Source organism: Melanerpes formicivorus, unplaced genomic scaffold (genome assembly GCF_026170545.1).
Source record: "Melanerpes formicivorus ecotype bairdi unplaced genomic scaffold, bMelFor1.0.p_v2 SCAF_1, whole genome shotgun sequence".
NCBI classification, from domain to species: domain Eukaryota; kingdom Metazoa; phylum Chordata; class Aves; order Piciformes; family Picidae; genus Melanerpes; species Melanerpes formicivorus.
In genome coordinates, this window is record NW_027142353.1 from 65,197,965 (window position 1) to 65,216,262 (window position 18,298).

At 46.0% G+C, this 18,298-nt stretch overlaps 1 protein-coding gene across 1 annotated transcript in view; it reads right to left on the reverse strand.

Moving 5' to 3' along the window:
• Nucleotides 1–3,280: 3,280 nt before the first annotated feature.
• The window catches only part of DEUP1 (deuterosome assembly protein 1), an 85,716-nt gene continuing 70,698 nt past the window's right edge, over nt 3,281–18,298 (reverse strand). The window contains exons 12-13 of the mRNA XM_068149127.1: nt 14,550–14,691; nt 3,281–3,473 (exon numbers count right to left, since the gene is read on the reverse strand). Of these exons, the coding sequence (XP_068005228.1) occupies nt 3,303–3,473; nt 14,550–14,691 (313 nt within the window). The 3' untranslated portion in view covers nt 3,281–3,302. The remainder of the gene's footprint in view (nt 3,474–14,549; nt 14,692–18,298) is intronic.

An 18,298-nucleotide genomic window follows, 5' to 3' on the forward strand; every position in this document is an offset into this window, starting at 1 on the left:
ATTATTTCTGCTGTCCATCTTTCTTTCAACAGCCTTCCATACAGCTTGAAGTGTGGTACCTTTGTACAAACTATTTTTGGCCTGATACCATCATTAATAAGCTTCTTGCTCCCGAAACCTCTCAGTCCAGTTTCTACCTTTTAATGCTGCTCTTAGCTTGCACAGATATTTCCCAGCTTCTTTCTTCCTTGTGTTTTTTCCAACCCCAAGATGCATCTCCCCTTAAATTGAGGACATATATATTTAGTTTGTTCAGATGTCCTTCCATCATCTTTTGATTCAGGCTTAGTTCCTCCAGCTGAGTCTAGTAATTTTCCTGAGTTTCTCTGCAGAAGGCTCTTTGATGTCCTCATTTTTGTTACTCCTTTTATGGCCAACTGAGCCAAAGTGGTATTTAAAATCTCAGGATTTTGCTTAACTGTGGTGCAGGGCATTTTGTCTTAATGGAAACAGAGCTTCCAAAACCAATTTACATTTTTTTTTGTTTGCTGTGGTCTTGACTATTAATGAGGCTCCTTTTACTCACAAACTGGAGCTGTTTGACAGTCTGGTTTTATTTTTATCCAGATTTTTTCCAGGAAGCTGGCAACAGTATGTGCTGGAAAGCAGTTCTTCAGTCTCTCTTGCACTGAAATTGGTGGTTCATCAACACTGTCTGCAATTCCTCTTCCGCTTGCACAGCAACAGAGTTCGGTAGGAATTGCAAATAAAAGGGATCTCATCATGATGCATTTTTTGTTTGGGGCACATGGAGTTCATAGTATCATAGTATCAGTCAGGGTTGGAAGGGACCACAAGGATCATCTAGTTCCAACCCCCCTGCCATGGGCAGGGACACCCCACACTAGATCAGCCTGGCCAGAGCCTCAGCCAGCCTGGGCTTAAACACCTCCAGGGACAGGGCCCCAACCACCTCCCTGGACAACCCATTCCAGGGCTTCACCACTCTCATGGGGAAGAACTTCCTTCTCACCTCCAGCCTGAATCTCCCCACCTCCAGCTTCATTCCATTCCCCCTAGTCCTATCAGTACCTGAGATCCTGAGAAGTCCTTCCCCAGCCTTCCTGTAGGCCCCAGTTGAACTGGCTCTTCTCAGTTTTAGAATGTTTTCCTCTCTTGGGGAAAAATATCAAGAGTTTAGGCCCTGATCTCAGACTCACCACAAGCTGTCTGAAGTTAAAAGTTTTTCATCCCTGTTCCAGTGTAGAATCCTAGAATCAGTAAGGTTGGAGAAGACCTCAGAGATCATCAAGTCCAACCTGTCACCCAACAGCTCATGACTAACTAGGATAGGATAGGATAGGATAGGATAGGATAGGATAGGATAGGATAGGATAGGATAGGATAGGATAGGATAGGATAGGATAGGATAGAGTAGAATAGAATAGAATAGAATAGAATAGCATAGCATAGAATAGAATAGACCAGGTTGGAAGAGACCTTCAAGATCAACCCAACCAACTAACCCATGGCACCAAGCACCCTGTCAAGTCTCCTCCTGAACACCTCCAGCGATGGCGTCTCCACCACCTCTCCGGGCCTAAACCTCCCCTGGTGCAGCTTGAGACTGTGTCCTCTTGTTCTGGTGCTGGCTGCCTGGGAGAAGAGACCAACCCCCACCTGGCTACAACCTCCCTTCAGGTAGCTTTAGAGAGCAATAAGGTCTGCCCTGAGCCTCCTCTTCTCCAGGCTAAGCAACCCCAGCTCCCTCAGCCTCTCCTCACAGGGCTGTGCTCCAGACGTCTCCCCAGGCACGCTGCCTTTCTCTGGACAGGTTCAAGTGTAGTTGAACAACGAGCCAACACAGTATCAAAACATCAATATCAAAACAGGTGCTTTCCAAGGGAGCATTCAAAAATTCTACAGTGTTCATGTAAAGCATGTTAAGCACCTGAGATCAAGCTCTGCCCCAGCTGAAGTCTGCAGGTCTGGTAAAAGGAGCAATATGAGTGCCTTCAAAATATGAGCTTTGTCATAGAATCATAGAATAAGGAAAAGATCTCAGAGATCATCAAGTCCAACCTATCACCCAACACCTCAGGACTAACTAAACCTTGGCTTCAAATGCCATGTCCAATCCCCTCTTGAACATCTCCAGTGATGGTGACTCCACCACCTCCCTGGGCAGCACATTCCAATGGCCAATTACTCATTCTGGAAAGAACTTTCTCCTCAGTTCGAGCCTGCTCTGTACAGGTTCCTCTCACAGACCTGCATGGCTTAGAGCAGAAGAAAGAGTGAGCTCCAGTTTCTCATTTCAAGACTCCCAAAGGCTATTTCCATAGCCAAGAATAAGCAGAGCATGGATAAGCTCTTTATATCAGGAGCTAGGACGTGGTTAAAGCCCCCTGTCTTTCTTGATCTGGGCAATCTAGAGAATTTCTACTGGCTGATTATACTTTCAAGGGAATCATTCAACTTATTAGCCTGCTGTACATCATAGAATTGAAAGTGTCTTACTTAATTTATGCTGCTGCAACAGGGTCTCTGTTGCACACAATTCAATAATACAGTAAAGTAAGTCATATAGTTAAGTTATGGCCTGTATCAGGAACAGTGTGGCCAGCTGGAGCAGGGAGGTCATTCTGGCTCTGTACACTGCACTGGTTAGGCCGCACCTCGAGTACTGTGTCCAGTTCTGGGCCCCTCAGTTTAGGAAAGATGTTGAGTTGCTGGAAGATGTCCAGAGAAGGGCAACAAAGCTGGGAAGGGGTTTGGAGAGCAGCCCTGTGAGGAGAGGCTGAGGGAGCTGGGGTTGCTTATCCTGGAGAAGAGGAGGCTCAGGGGAGACCTTCTTGCTCTCTGCAACTACCTGAAGGGAGGTTGTAGCCAGGTGGGGGTTGGTCTCTCCTCCCAGGCAACCAGCACCAGAACAAGAGGACACAGTCTCAAGCTGCACCAGAGGAGGTTTAGGCTGGATGTTAGGAAGAAGTTCTTCCCAGAAAGAGAGATTGGCCATTGGAATGTGCTGCCCAGGGAGGTGGTGGAGTCACCATCACTGGAAGTGTTTAAGAAGAGACTGGATGGGGTGCTTGGTGCCATGGTTTAGTTGATTAGATGGTGTTGGGTGATAGGTTGGACTCGATGATCTTGAAGGTCTTTTTCAACCTGGTTAATTCTGTTCTATTCTACTCCATAATACTCCTAAACCCGTAGGATGATGATTATCGTATTGAAAGCTTGGTGTTAAAAATACATACCACTGGCACTGTGCCTAAATACATTAAGCAGCTAGTTGCAGATTTAGTTCCAAGAGACTCATGGCTGATTACTTGTTTTATTTTCTGGATGGTGTGATTGGCTTAAGTGTGCCTGCTCTGCTGCATCCTGAGATATTTCTGCAGAGTATTTTCAGAGTGCCTTTGCAGCTCTTCAAGGTGTGAATTTAAACGTTCTGCAAACTCCCTGGTGTGTTTCTCTTCCTCTCGAAGGAGCTTTTCTCTTCTCGCAAGGAGGGACATCTCAGGGGAGAACTGAGCAATGAACAGAAAACCAGGGTTAGTAAAACCACCAATTACTAGGATGTGTTTTAGAATCATAGAATCAATAAGGTTGGGAAAGACCTCAAAGATCATCAAGTCCAACCTATCACCCTACACCCCATGACTACCAAACTATGGCTTCAAGTGCCACATCCAATCCCTTTTTGAACACCTCCAGGGATGGTGACTCCACCACCTCCCTGGGCAGCACATTCCAATGGCCAACAACAACGAGGAACTTTCTCCTCACCTCAAGCCTAAACTTCCCCTGGTGTAGTCTGAGCCTGTGTCCTCTTGTTCTGATGCTGGCTGCCTGGGGGAAGAGACCAACCCCCACCTGGCTACAACTTCTCCTCAGGCAGTTGTAAAGAGCAATAAGGTCTCCCTTGAGCCTCCTTTTCTACACTATCAGATGTTAGATGTGAAAAAACACCTTAATCTATAGCAGCTAATAAAACTCTCCAAGAAAGCCTGAGTTTGGGCATGTATTTTCAAAGGCATTCAAGTGCTTAGGTAAGATACTGTGAGCATGATGTTTGAAGGTTGGACTTGATGATCTTAGAGGTCCTTTACAACCTCAATGATTCTATGATTATCTGTGATAATCACAGCATTGGGATGTAGACTTGCCCCACATAATGTGAATATTCTTAAACAGAATCAAGCTGCTTCAGAACCTCCAAAATATTTGGGCCAGAGAAAGGTTATGTTCATCACTTGTATTATTCAGACCAGGACAGAGGACAATAATCTTGCTTTTGGGATTACAGAGTATAACTAGTGTTGAGTACTGCTGATTGCCTCCTGTAATTTTAACTCTCTGCTTCTGTGATGTGGTACTTGATGAGGAAAGGAAGGAAAACTATTCCTATTTTAGTACTCTCCACTTTGAGCCCTGGTATTCTGGAGAATGTATGAAATCCTATTTGCTGCAAGCAGCTCTCTGAGAAATCTTTTCATTGCATAAGCATTTAGTAGACCAAGACATGAACCATACCAAAATTACTCTTAAAACGATTGTCATGGGATGCAGAGACATGTAGAGCAAAGGATGTGAGTGAGTATTTGATGAATAGAATAGAATAGAATAGAATAGAATAGAATAGAATAGAATAGAATAGAATAGAATAGAATAGAATAGAATAGAATAGAATAGAATAGAATAGAATAGAATTAAATTGAATTAAATTGAATTAAATTGAATCGAATTGACCAGGTTGGAAAAGACCTTCAAGATCATCAAGTCCAACCTATCACCCAACACCATCTCATCAACTAAACCATGGCACCAAGCACCCCAGCCAGTCTCTTCCTAAACACTTCCAGTGATGGTGACTCCACCACATCCCTGGGCAGCACATTCCAATGGTTAACCACACTTTCTGGGAAGAACTTCTTCCTAACCTCCAGCCTAAACCTCCCCTGGTGCAGCTTGAGACTGTGTCCTCTTGTTCTGTCACAGGTTGCCTGGGAGAAGAGACCAACCCCCACCTGGCTACAACCTCCCTTCAGGTAGTTGTAGATGGCAATAAGATCTCTCCTGAGCCTCCTCCAGGCTAAGCAACCCCAGCTCCCTCAGCCTCTCCTCACTGGGCTGTGCTCCAGACCCCTCCTCAGCTTTGTTGCCTTTCTCTGGACACCTTCCAGCATCTCAACATCTTTCCTAAACTGAGGGGCCCAGAACTGGACACAGGACTCAAGGTATGGCCTAACCAGTGCTGAGCCCAGGGGCAGAATGACTTCTCTGCTCCTGCTGGCCACACTATTCCTGATGCAGGCCAGGATGCCATTGGCCTTCTTGTCCACCTGGGCACACTGCTGGCTCATGTTCAGCCTACTGTCAACCAGTACCCCCAGGTTCCTTTCTGCCTGGATGGAACAAGATCAAATTATAAGCAGCAATAATTGTGGTTTTGTTTGTTTGGGGGATTGCGTTTATTTTGGTTTTGCTGACACTTAAGATACTTTCACTGGAATGCCTTTGTCAAAAGAAATGTGAAATACTGTCTCCTTTGCCCCAAGATATCACAGTATCAGTCAGGGTTGGAAGGGACCACAAGGATCATCTAGTTCCAACCCCCCTGCCATGGGCAAGGACACCCCACACTAGATCAGCCTGGCCAGAGCCTCAGCCAGCCTGGGCTTAAACACCTCCAGGGACAGGGCCTCAACCACCTCCCTGGACAACCCATTCCAGGGCTTCACCACTCTCATGGGGAAGAACTTCCTCCTCCCCTCCAGCCTGAATCTCCCCACCTCCAGCTTAATTCCATTCCCCCTAGTCCTATCACTACCTGAGATCCTGAGAAGTCCCTCCCCAGCCTTCTTGTAGGCCCCCTTCAGATATATGTCTGATAGACTTAATAACTGATTATCACTTTGGATCTCAGGTTTTGTTTTGCCTGGATCCTATGAAGAAGTTTCTCTGTCAGCACATCGATTGGGAATGGTATCCAATGATTTAAATACTCAAATGTTTTGGGGCAAAGGCCAATGCTGTTACACCTGTACAGTTTGATCCTAGGCTCCACTGCTTCAGAATGCAGTGTTGCCTATTTCCATGGCAATTAGAGGCAGGTTTGGTCTTCGCTTTCAGCTTGGTGTAAAACTGCCCTATAGCAGCTGTTCAGGCCAAAATAGACTACCTAGAGAGAGGCTTTAAGGCATTGCTCTGATGCACTATTTTATTTCAAACTCTTTGCAGCAGATTGGGAGATGAAATGCAGAGATTTCCTATAGCAAACCTCTTTTCTTTTCAAAGTACAGCAAGTAAGCGAGAGCTGGAAATAAATGCTGAGTGAAATACCATCCTTCTAGTCTGAGACAGGCTTTCTGATGTATTGGGCCCTGAAAATGAAATGCACAGCAAAGCAGAAGCTTCCTATTCCCAGTCCCTTCAAATTAGTGTTTTATCAGGGCAGGAAAGTGACTTAATTTCCCCTGTATGAATAAGGGATCCAAAGGTGCTGGCTCACTGTGTGCCACAACAGTCTTCCATCAGTCCCTGCACTAGCAGGGATGGAAAGAATGTTAATCTTTCATACTTGGAGAAACTCTGGAGGGAGATCATAGAATCATGGAATCAATAAGGTTGGAAAAGACCTCAGAGATCATCAAGTACAACCTGTCACCCAACACCTCATGACTAACTAAACCATGGCTTCAAGTGCCACCTCAAATCCTCTTTTGAACACCTCTAGGGATAGTGATTCCACCACCTCGCTGGGCAGCACATTCCAATGGCCAATTACTCTTTCTGGGAAGAACTTTCTCCTCACCCCAAGCCTAAACTTCCCCTGGTGCAGCTTCAGACTGTGTCCTCTTGTTCTGGTGCTGGTTGCCTGGGAGAAGAGACCAACCCCCACCTGGCTACAACCTCCCTTCAGGTAGTTGTAGAGGGCAATGAGGTCACCCCTGAGCCTCCTCTTCTCCAGGCTAAACAACCCCAGCTCCCTCAGCCTCTCCTCACAGGGCTGTGCTCAAGGCCTCTCCCCAGCCTTGTTGCCCTTCTCTGGACACCTTCAAGTGTCTCAATGTCCTTCTTAAATTGAGGGGCCCAGAACTGGACACAGGACTCAAGGTGTGACCAGTGGTGAATACAGGGGCACAATGACTTCCCTGCTCCTGCTGGCCACACTATTCCTAATGCAGGCCAGGATGCCATTGGCCTTCTTGTCCACCTGGGCACACTGCTGGCTCACATTCAGCCTACTGTCAAGCAGTACTCCCAGGTCCCTTTCTGCCTGGCTGCTCTCCACCCACTCTGCCCCCAGCCTGTAGATCACCTGCCTTCAAGTATTTCTCATAAACACATGCATGACTTCCCATCCATGAATCTCTGGTGTTTTCATATGAAGATTTGTTCCTGAGATTTTGAATGCCCCAGCTACATGGGCATTTATTCCTTCACAGCTTAGGTCACAAACCTGGCCTCTTGTGTGATAAGAGTTCGCAGTACTGCTTTGAAGTATTTGAAGAAGGCTTTTGTATAATGAAGAAGACATTAGGTTTGGAGGCTTTACTTAAAGGATCACCATGTGTTTCACTTAGTGAGTACCAGCTCTGAAGGCTGATTCAATCCTGAGCAAATAAAAGATTTCCAGCTAGAACTGTAAGGAACTGGGGAGAGAGTGAATCTGAAATAGGAATTTAATAGGTCCCATCGCCTCAAGGGGAAAAGTCATAGTGTCCTTTTCCACATGGATGGCAGAGCTACACCAGTGCTAGCCTGCAGAAATGTGCCATCAAGTTATGAGAGATTCTCAGAGATTTATTGCAACAATGGATGACTTATCATTAGAAACATATCTGCCTCCTAATCAAGTGATCTTTCCCAAATCCTGCAGTCCTGTGCTTGAGCTGGTACTCACTTGGAGGTGTTTTTATCTGAGAGCCACTGTAAACTCCAGATGAGACATTTCTGACTTGAGAGAACAATGTTTATCATTCCCTGCAGCTCCTTCCCTGGGGGTCAGACATTGCTGACCATCATTTTAGATAGGTCCCTAACACACTGGGTTTTATACACTTTGAGAGAAGGTTGTATCTAAACAGGTCTAAAAGGCAACATTTCTTGTTAGCAACTAAGATTTGCTCTCTGAGCCTTTTGGTCTGTTCTTTCACTCTGTCCTTTATTGTTTTTGCTTTCTGTGCCTGAGGAAGTAAAACCATAAAGAGACTGCTTTAATTCATGTCTCAGATGAGATTCATGGTCCCTAGCTCTGAATTTCTTCTCCTCAGCAAACACTTCTGTTAGGCCTTTTGGTTTTCTAGCTGGAGCTGGATAGAAATGAGTCCATTGGTAAAGCTTTCAGCCTGACTCATTTGGGTAGTTGGGCAGCCAGGACTTTACTTTTTAATGCCTGTAGTCAGTCAGTTCTGTATTTCTTTGGTGTTTGCAAGGAGAATAGTTTTTTGAATCATCATTTACTGAAAATGAAGGAGTGCACCTGACAGAGAGGCACATTCCCACACATGAACTAGCTGCCATTTATGTCTTCTCAAGCATGAACCAAAGTGCTTAAGAATTAACTCTGGATTGCTGAGAAGCAGCACTTCAGGAAACTAGGTCTATCCTCCCTCATAGGCTGCCTAATTAATTTGTCTAGAGTGAATCTCTTTTTTTGCCCTGTGAGTTGTCCCAGTGTTCTTGGATGTACCTGGGAGTACTGGTCAATTATAGGCTGAACAGGAGCCAGCAGTGTGCCCAGGTGGCCAAGAAGGCCAATGGCAACCGGGCCTGCATCAGGAACAGTGTGGCCAGCAGGAGCAGGGAGGTCATTCTGCCCCTGTACTCTGCATTGGTTAGGCCACACCTCGAGTCCTGTGTCCAGTTCTGGGCCCCTCAGTTTAGGAAGAATGTTGAGTTGCTGGAAGGTGTCCAGAGAAGGGCAACAAAGCTGGGGAGGGGTTTGGAGCACAGCCCTGTGAGGAGAGGCTGAGGGAGCTGGGGTTGCTTAGCCTGGAGAAAAGGAGGCTCAGGGAGACCTTCTTGCCACCTACAACTACCTGAAGGGAGGTTGTAGCCAGGTGGGGGTTGGTCTCTTCTCCCAGGCACCCAGCACCAGAACAAGAGGACACAGTCTCAAGCTGCACCAGAGGAGGTTTAGGCTGGATGTCAGGAAGAAATTCTTCACAGAGAGATTGGCCATTGGAGTGTGCTGCCCAGGGGGGTGGTGGAGTCACCATCACTGGAGGTATTTGAGAAGAGACTGGATGGAGCACTTGGTGCCATGGTTTAGTTGATTAGATGGTGTTGGGTGATAGGTTGGACTTGATCTCAAAGGTCTTTTCCAACCTGGTTAATTCTATTCTCTCCTAAGTGATTCCAGCAGCTATCATTTCTGTTCCTTCTCAAATGCCATAGCTAATGCACAGCCAATAGTTGCTGCAATTCCTCTAATTTCATCCATCAGCTGAATGCTGTGGAAACTTGATTTGTCTTACAGCACTTTCACCAGAGCAGGAGGAAAGCTCTAACACTTGGGTTATTTTACTACTTAGTGGTCAGACTATGACTGGTCACATCACAGTGTTAAAGCCTTTCTCATATTTAACTTCTTCCACTTTCCTGGAAAGTTCTAATAGCAAGGCTAGATATCAGGCTGGCTAATCTCAGTCCTTCTGAGGCTGAATTTGGGAGCTTCTGGGAGTATACATGGAATACGTATAATAAACCAGGTTGGAAGAGACCTTTGAGATCATCACGTCCAACCCATCAACCAATCCAACCCACTTAAACAACTAACCCATGGCACCAAGCACCCCATCAAGTCTCCTCCTAAACACCTCCAGTGATGGTGCCTCCACCACCTCCCCAGGCAGCCCATTCCAATGGGCAATCACTCTCTCTGTATAGAATTTCTTCCTAACATCCAACCTAAACCTCCCCTGGTGCAGCCTGAGACTGTGTCCTCTTGTTCTGGTGCTGGCTGCCTGGGAGAAGAGACCAACCCCCACCTGGCTACAACCTCCCTTCAGGTAGTTGTAGAGAGCAATAAGGTCACCCCTGAGCCCCCTCCTCAGCAACCCCAGCTCCCTCAGCCTCTCCTCACAGGGCTGTGTTCCAAACCCCTCACCAACTTCATTGCCCTTCTCTGGACTCGTTCCAGCAAGTCAACCTCCTTCTTAAACTGAGGGGCCCAGAACTGGACACAGTACTCGAGGTGTGGCCTAACCAGTGCAGTGTACAGGGGCAGAATGACCTCCCTGCTCCTGCTGGCCGCACTGTTCCTGATACAGGCCAGGATGCCATTGGCCCTCTTGGCTACCTGGGCACACTGCAGCCTCATGTTCAGCCTACCAGCAACCAGCACCCCCAGGTCCCTCTCTGCCTGGCTGCTCTCACCCACTCTGACCCCAGCCTGTAGCACTGCATGGGGTTGCTGTGGCCAATGTGCAGCACCTGGCACTTGGATGTAGTTTCCTCTAACCCTACACTGCAATACATCTTAGGCAGCAGGTACAGATGCCTTTCCTCAGCATGCTTCTGTCATGTAAGAAACCAAAGCCGAGATGCCTAGGAGATTGCTAAGCAACATAGGAAGGCTTTTAGAGGGCCCAAGTACCTAATCAGCTAGGTAACAGTAATACCTCAGAGCGAGAGGCATGGACTGCAGCATGCCTCATAGTAGGAGTAAGACTGTCAAAAATCAGTCCTAATAAAGTTCATTGGTAGAATTTCCACAACTCAATATTGCAATCTATTTATTAAGCAATTTTTCATCCTTAATGTTAGAAAGTTTCCTAATGCCTTATCTACAGGGTCAGTTTTTCTTGTCTTTCCAAGCCTTGGAAGTAAGAATAGACAAGAAGAGAAACAGGAGATGATATTTGTGACTAAAAGATCCAGACTGGGAAAGGCAACATACACAACTGCTTCCTCCAGCTGAAAGGGAGACATTTGTAGAAACAGACTGCTCTGAAGCTGCAAATAATCTTACTGGCTTATTTACATTTATTTACTTGTTTGTTTGTTTATTGGACATTGGACTGTTCTGTGGAACAGAGAACTTCCCTAGAGGCTGGGAATGGATCAGAAAACTATTTTCTGAAGCAGTTAGTATCAAAAAGAGAGCACAGCCCAGAATACTGGTCAGAGAAAAAGTGTTTCCCTCAATTTGAAAGGCCTTGAAATGAGAATGTTTGGAGTTGTGGGAACTCCCAGTGAATCCCATCTGACTGTTCTATCACAGTATCACCAAGGTGGCAAGAGACCTCAAAGATCATCAAGTCCAACCTGTCACCACAGACCTCATGACTAGACCATGGCACCAAGTGCCACGTCCAATCCCCTCTTCAACACCTCCAGGGATGGTGACTCCACCACCTCCCTGGGCAGCACATTCCAATGGCCAATTACTCTCTTGGTGAAGAACTTTCTCCTCACCTCCAGCCTAAACTTCCCCTGGCACAGCTTGAGACTGTGTCCTCTTGTTCTGGTGCTGGTTGCCTGGCAGAAGAGACCAACCCCCACCTGGCTACAACCTTCCTTCAGGTAGTTGTAGAGAGCAATGAGGTCACCCCTGAGCCTCCTCTTCTCCAGGCTAAGCAACCCCAGCTCCCTCAGCCTCTCCTCACAGGGCTGTGCTCAAGGCCTCTCCCCAGCCTCATTGCCCTTCTCTGGACATGTTCAAGTGTTTCAATGTCCTTCTTAAACTGAGGGGCCCAGAACTGGACACAGGACTCAAGGTGCAGCCTAACCAATGCAGAGTACAGGGCACAATGACTTCCCTGCTCCTGCTGGCCACACTCTTACCAATGCAGGGAATTGTAATTCACTCTAGGGCATGAGTGGTGTTCTCTACACATCTAACCTCTAAATAAGAATGTGAAAGAACAGGGGTTCCAGTGGGATATTTACTGAGCTTGTCTGCAGATTCTGTGCTAGGAAGAGAGATGTACATCTTTGGCTAAAGACCTAGAGACTATTTTCTTTTTTCCCTTAAAAAGCAACAGAGTTATTTTGGTAGGTGTCAGGACATGACCTGCAATTCTGATGTTTTCAATTGGTGCCTCAAATATCCCTCAGAAAAACAGTCCTTCAGAAGTCTTGCCCATGCTGGAGGTTTCAGTTAGGCGAGACACCAGTCCTGAAAACTCTGTCAAAGAGCTCCAGTTTGCAACATACTGTATGGTTTCCCCTCCTCCTCTCTCCTTGATGCAGTGGCTTTACATTTGAGCACAGAGCTCTAGAGGACAGACTGCTGAATCAGCTCTGCAGTACAGCTGTGGTATCCAATGTTGCTCCGAGTGATAATTTCATTTTGACAGTCTTCTGAACTCGTCCCTGCTTCAATGCCACTGATTTGGACCTAGGCTCTCGAGAAGAAATAGCCCTTGTTTAATAGTTTCATTATGTACTTTGCCCACACACCAGCTGGAAAGTGTTTTCCTTATAATCTAGTCAACTCTCTTGGCATCAACCTTGTCCTGAGTGCCAGCTGGGGAATAGTTTCTCTGCAGCTTGCAAAAGTGTCTCAGAATGGATATTTTCCCTAGGCTGGAAACAGAAGCTTTGTGGTCTGCTGTCTCTGACACTTCTGACAGAAGAGTGGAAAACTGATCTTTATCAGAGTCTCCTGAAAATGTCCAAACTTCTTTCACAATTAGCAGTTTAAAGAGGGAAACTCTCAAAACATGTGTGGTGGGTTGGAAGGCAGATCCTCCCTTGCCTCCCACCAGGGCAAAAAACCCAAGACTCACACAGATTGCAGAGGGGATGGAAAGTTTGAATGGAAAAGCAGTGAATATTCTACAGAGAACCACAAGCACAGTGACAAAAGGAGATCCCAAAGCGTACCCAGAAGCATCCCAACACTCCCCTCTCCCCACCTGAGGGTACACCCAAAACCCCCAGGGCTCTTTCTTGCCCTCCCTCCACTGTTAGGCTAATCTCAGCTGGCCAGATCTGAGATTGCCCTTCCCCCTTTTCTTCTTGGCATTAAGCCTAGCCAGGCCTAAAAGGCCTTGAGATAACTCCCCCTCCATTACCAGACAGGGAGCATCTCCCATGAGGGCAGTGAGGGAAGAAAGAGGAAGTGTAGGACTTTGCAGATGGATTTATAGGGAGCAGGACATTATAGGAATGCAATATGTAACTTCCTGTGTCCACCCACTGGGCTGGGCACCCAGGGCACCAAAGGTCTATCTTGTGTGATAGCAGCAGAAGGCATCCAGCCTAAACTACCACACCCTGAGAACCCAAAAGTCATTTACTTAAAATTCCTGTGAAGCATAAGAATATGTAAAAGGCAACAAGGTCAAACCCCCAGGACTATGTGGCTCTCACTGGTCTGTGACTACTGGGACACAGCTTCTGGGACCACGATCAGTGCAGGACTGCACTGCAATCCCTGCTTCCCAGGCAGGTCCTTGCTGTGGTGCTCCTTTATTAACAATGAGATTCTGGACTATGGTGATAGTTTTCCAGCAGGCATGGCTCTGATAGGAAAGGATGTGTGCACATTAGTGTGGGTTCTAATGCAGATTTAACTAATTACAGAAGATACTAAGAGGGAGGATAAAGCTCAAGTTTATGGAGAGATCCAAGTTCAAAGAACTATGGAGAGTTTTCCCTAAGAAGTTGCCCTAGGCAAAGTGGGATTTATCCCACGATGCTGCATTGTCACTCTTTCCATTTCTGGGGAGGGGTTTGGAGCACAGCCCTGTGAGGAGAGGCTGAGGGAGCTGGGGTTGCTTAGCCTGGAGAAGAGGAGGCTCAGGGGAGACCTTCTTGCTCTCTACAACTACCTGAAGGGAGGTTGTAGGCAGGTGGGGGTTGGTCTCTTCTCCCAGGCACCCAGCACCAGAACAAGAGGACACAATCTCAAGCTGTGCCAGGGGAGGTTTAGGCTGGATGTTAGGAAGAAGTTCTTCCCAGAAAGAGAGATTGGCCATTGGAATGTGCTGCCCAGGGAGGTGGTGGAGTCCCCATCACTGGAGGTGTTTAAACAGAGACTGTATGAGGCACTTAGTGCCATGGTTTAGTTGATTAGATGGTGTTGGGTGACAGGTTGGACTTGATCTCAAAGGTCTTTTCCAACCTGGTTAATTCTATTCTCTTCTAAGTGATTCCAGCAGCTATCATTTCTGTTCCTTCTCAAATGCAAAAGCTAATACACAGCCAATAGTTGCTGCAATTCCTCTAATTTCATCCATCAGCTGAGTGCTGTGGAAACTTGATTTGTCTTACAGCACTTAAGCAGCAAGTTTGCAGGCATTATGGAAATACACTTAAAGCAGAGTGCCCTTACAGAAGGCAACATGAAGCAGTGCCCCAATATAGAAAGCAATGAGCTAAAATGCAGAAATCTCTCTCACAGTTGTATAATGGGAGGTAATTATCACCATGGTTATTAGAGTAGAGGTATGGCCCAGTAGGGGATGTTTAATCCCCAGGAAAAGTGCATTCATGTTAGGGAAAGGTATTTCCATTTCTGCTGGACCAGCACTGTATAAATTATAAAGATAACAGGGGTGATCTAATTTTTGGCTCCTCCAGGGCTGCATTCAGTCCACAGAGAAATTGTGGAAAATAGATTTTGTTATGAGGAAATAGTTACTTACTGAGAATTTGAGGTCCTCCACATTGCAAGCAGGGCTCAGTGAGCTGCCTGTTCTGCCCTGCTCAGGAAACAGCACGCCAAAGCCCAAAGGATGCCCCACTGGTGGTGATGGAGGTTTATCTTCTACTCTTTTTTCATGACCTCTGTGGAGTGCATGAGAAGATAAAGTGCTGTCACTTTTTGAACCACTGCTATTGCCTTGGAATTATAAAGCAAGACTACAGTATCCACTGGCTGTGAACACAGCAGTCTGTTGCTGTGCCATTTCCTCTGTGCTTTGTGTTTGGAAAGTTCTAAAAGACAAACAAATACATCAAAAGTATGAAAAACTGCCAAAACTAAGCTGTCACAGCACAGCCAAGGCTGGGGGCTTGTGATTTTATTTGTGCAATTGTAATTACTTACCTATTCATATGGAATGGAATGGGAATAGAATAGAATAGAATAGAACAGAACAGAACAGAACAGAACAGAACAGAACAGAATAGAATTAACCAGGTTGTAAAAGACCTTTGAGATCATCAAGTCCAACCTATCACCCAACACCATCTAACCAACTAGACCATGGCACCCAGCACCCCATCAAGTCTCTTCCTGAACACCTCCAGTGATGGTGACTCCACCACCTCCCTGGGCAGCACATTCCAATGGCCAATCACTCTTTGTATGAAGAACTTCTTCTATGAAGAACTTCTTCCTGTCTGCTGAAGCAGACAGAGAATGCACACTCTGACACTGACTTCAGTGGAAAGTTGCTGAATCGCTGCAACTTGGTAATGTTTAATCCTAGGCCCATAAACTGTCTAAAACTACCTGAAGAGAGGTTGTAGCCATGTGGGAATTGGTCTCTTTTCCCATACAACCAGCACCAGAACAAGAGGACACAGTCTCAAGCTGCACCAGGGGAGGTTTAGGCTTGAGGTGAGGAGAAAGTTCTTCACAGAGAGAGCTGTTAGCCATTGGAATGTGCTGCCCAGGGAGGTGGTGGAGTCACCATCCCTGGAGGTGTTCAAGAGGGGATTGGATGTGGCACTTGAAGCCACCTAGTCCTGAGGTGTTGGGTCGGACTTGATAACCTCTGAGGTCTTTTCCAACCTTATTGATTCTGTGATTCTGTGAATATGTTTTTGTAACAGCACGTGAAGTCTTCAAGCTGACAAAAGAATCTCCAAGTATTCTATCATGGTGTTCCATAACTCTTGTATCCCACTTACAGTGATCAGAATGGGTGAAAAGTTACATATTTGTATTCAATTCTATCCCTTCAAAGCAAAACCTATTATGGTTAACAGCATCTTTAACAGAAGAAAGCTATTTTCTTCCCATTGTAAACACCTTCCTCTCCTCCTCACAGTCAGCTGAACAATTCTGAAACCATACTGATAAGAGCAGAGAATTTGGAGAGAAGCTTGCTCAGATGGCTGCTGACTTAAAATTAATTTTCAGTTTAATCTTCACTGATATACCAAAATATGCAAAAAAAATTATTATTACTCTTGTACTACAGTATGTCTGACTGAGATTGCAAATGTCCATTCTACTTACAGCTGTGGGTATGATAAAGTAGACATTTTAGTCTTGGGGTGGAATCACTAAACTTGAACAATATAGCTGCGTGGGGTGTTGGTCTCTTCTCCCAGGCAAGCAGCACCAGAACAAGAGGACACAGTCTCAAGCTGTGCCAGGGGAAATTTAGGCTGGAGGTTAGGAAGAAATTCTTCCCAGAAAGAGTGATTGGCCATTGGAGTGTGCTGCCCAGGGAGGTGGTGGAATCCCTATCCCTGGAGGTGTTTAAAAAGAGACTGGATGGGGTGCTTGGTGCCATGGTTTAGTTGATTAGATGGTGTTGGGTTATAGGTTGGACTCGATGATCTCGAAGGTCTTTTCCAACTTGATTAATTCAATTGATTGACAGCTGCCTAAACATGAGCCAGTAGTGTGCCCAGGTGGCCAAGAAGGTCAATGGCATCCTGGCCTGCATTAGGAAGAGTGTGGCCAGCAGGAGCAGGGAAGACATTGTGTCCTTGAACTTTGCTTTGGTTAGGCCACACCTTGAGTACTGTGTCCAGTTCTGGGCCCCTCAGTTTAAGAAGGACATTGAGACTCTTGAATGTGTCCAGAGAAGGGCAACAAAGCTGGGGAGAGGCCTTGAACACAAGCCCTATGAGGAGAGGCTGAGGGAGCTGGGGTTGTTTAGCCTGGAGAAGGCTCAGGGGAGACCTTATTGCCCTCTACAACTACTTGAAGGGAGGTTGTAGACAGGTGGATGTTGGTCTCTTCTCCCAGGCAACCAGCACCAGAACAAGAGGACACAGTCTCAAGCTGCGCCAGGGGAGGTTTAGGCTGGATGTTAGGAAGAAATTCTTCACAGAGAGATTGGCCATTGGAATGTGCTGCCCAGGGAGGTGGTGGAGTCACCATCCCTGGAGGTGTTTAGGAAGAGACTGGAAGAGGCACTTGGTGCCATGGTTTAGTTGATTAGATGGTGTTGGGTGCTAGGTTGGACTTGATGATCGCAAAGGTCTTTTACAACCTGGTCTGGTCTATTCTAGTCTAGTCTAGTCTAACAATCTGAATTATACAGGATGCTGTAATATTGTTATTACTGTAATATTATTATACATTCTAACATAAAACTCACTGTGGCATGCACCAAACCTCTCAGTTTTCTAAATCACTTAAAACATTTACCTTTATGGGGGCACAGTTTTCTGCTTTCTTTCATGTTTTGCTTTCCATCACTACATTGCTCTTTGGGCACAGGAGCATGTCTTTTTTTGTTCCCCCCCCCCCACCTCCTCCCCCCCTGCTTTAAAGTCCATTCCATCTATTGTTTGGATGAAGGGCACAGTGGAAAAACTGCCACAACTGAAGATAGATGGCATGAATAATAGAATCACAGATAGTTTTTTCCCTTTTCATCTTGTGTTCTGACCTTTTGGGAAGTAATTTCCTCTGTAAACCCACAGTAAAGTCTATGTGATCTGTGTTCTTCCCCCTCCCCCCCTGAACTGCTTCTCTATGTATTTAATAACAGTTATTACTGTTGTATTATAGCTTACTTCACTAAGACCAGAACTACTTTTGGTAGTTTTTAGACAGGAAAAACAGACACCACCCCAAAACCCCCAAGGATTTCTGTGAATAGATAAGGCAATGCAGGACAAAAGGTCTGTGAATAGTCCCTGTCCCTGGAGGTGCTCAAAAAGGGATTGGACGTGGCACTTGAAGCCATGGTTTAGTTAGTGATGAGGTGTTGGGTGATAGGTTGGACTTGGTGATCTCTGAGGTCTTTTTCCAACCTTATTGATTCTATGATTCATTTTTTGAAGGAACTCCTCTTGCTACTGAACTCCACAGGATTGCTGGGACTGTATGCTGCTGTGGAAAAACACAACACTTACATTTAGGTGCTCGAATGTGAATACTGTGCCTTCACTTCAGGCAGCTTTCACAGCTGGGGCTGAAATTTATGCCGGGTCAGTGATAAATAATATCTAAGAAGGGAGTTCTAGCCTGCATACAAATGCAAAGATAGGCAAACATCTGCAAATTTGAAACCAAATGCCCATTTGTTGACACCAGCAATGCAAACACACCATAACTGCAGTTAAATAGCTTATGCTTCCAGGGAGTTTACTGTCACTGGTTATTTAACATGCACTTCACATGAATAGTATCACCGTTGACTTGGTGACACGTGGGACAAAAAGTGAAAGAACAATGTCCTGGGCAAAGGGAATTGATACA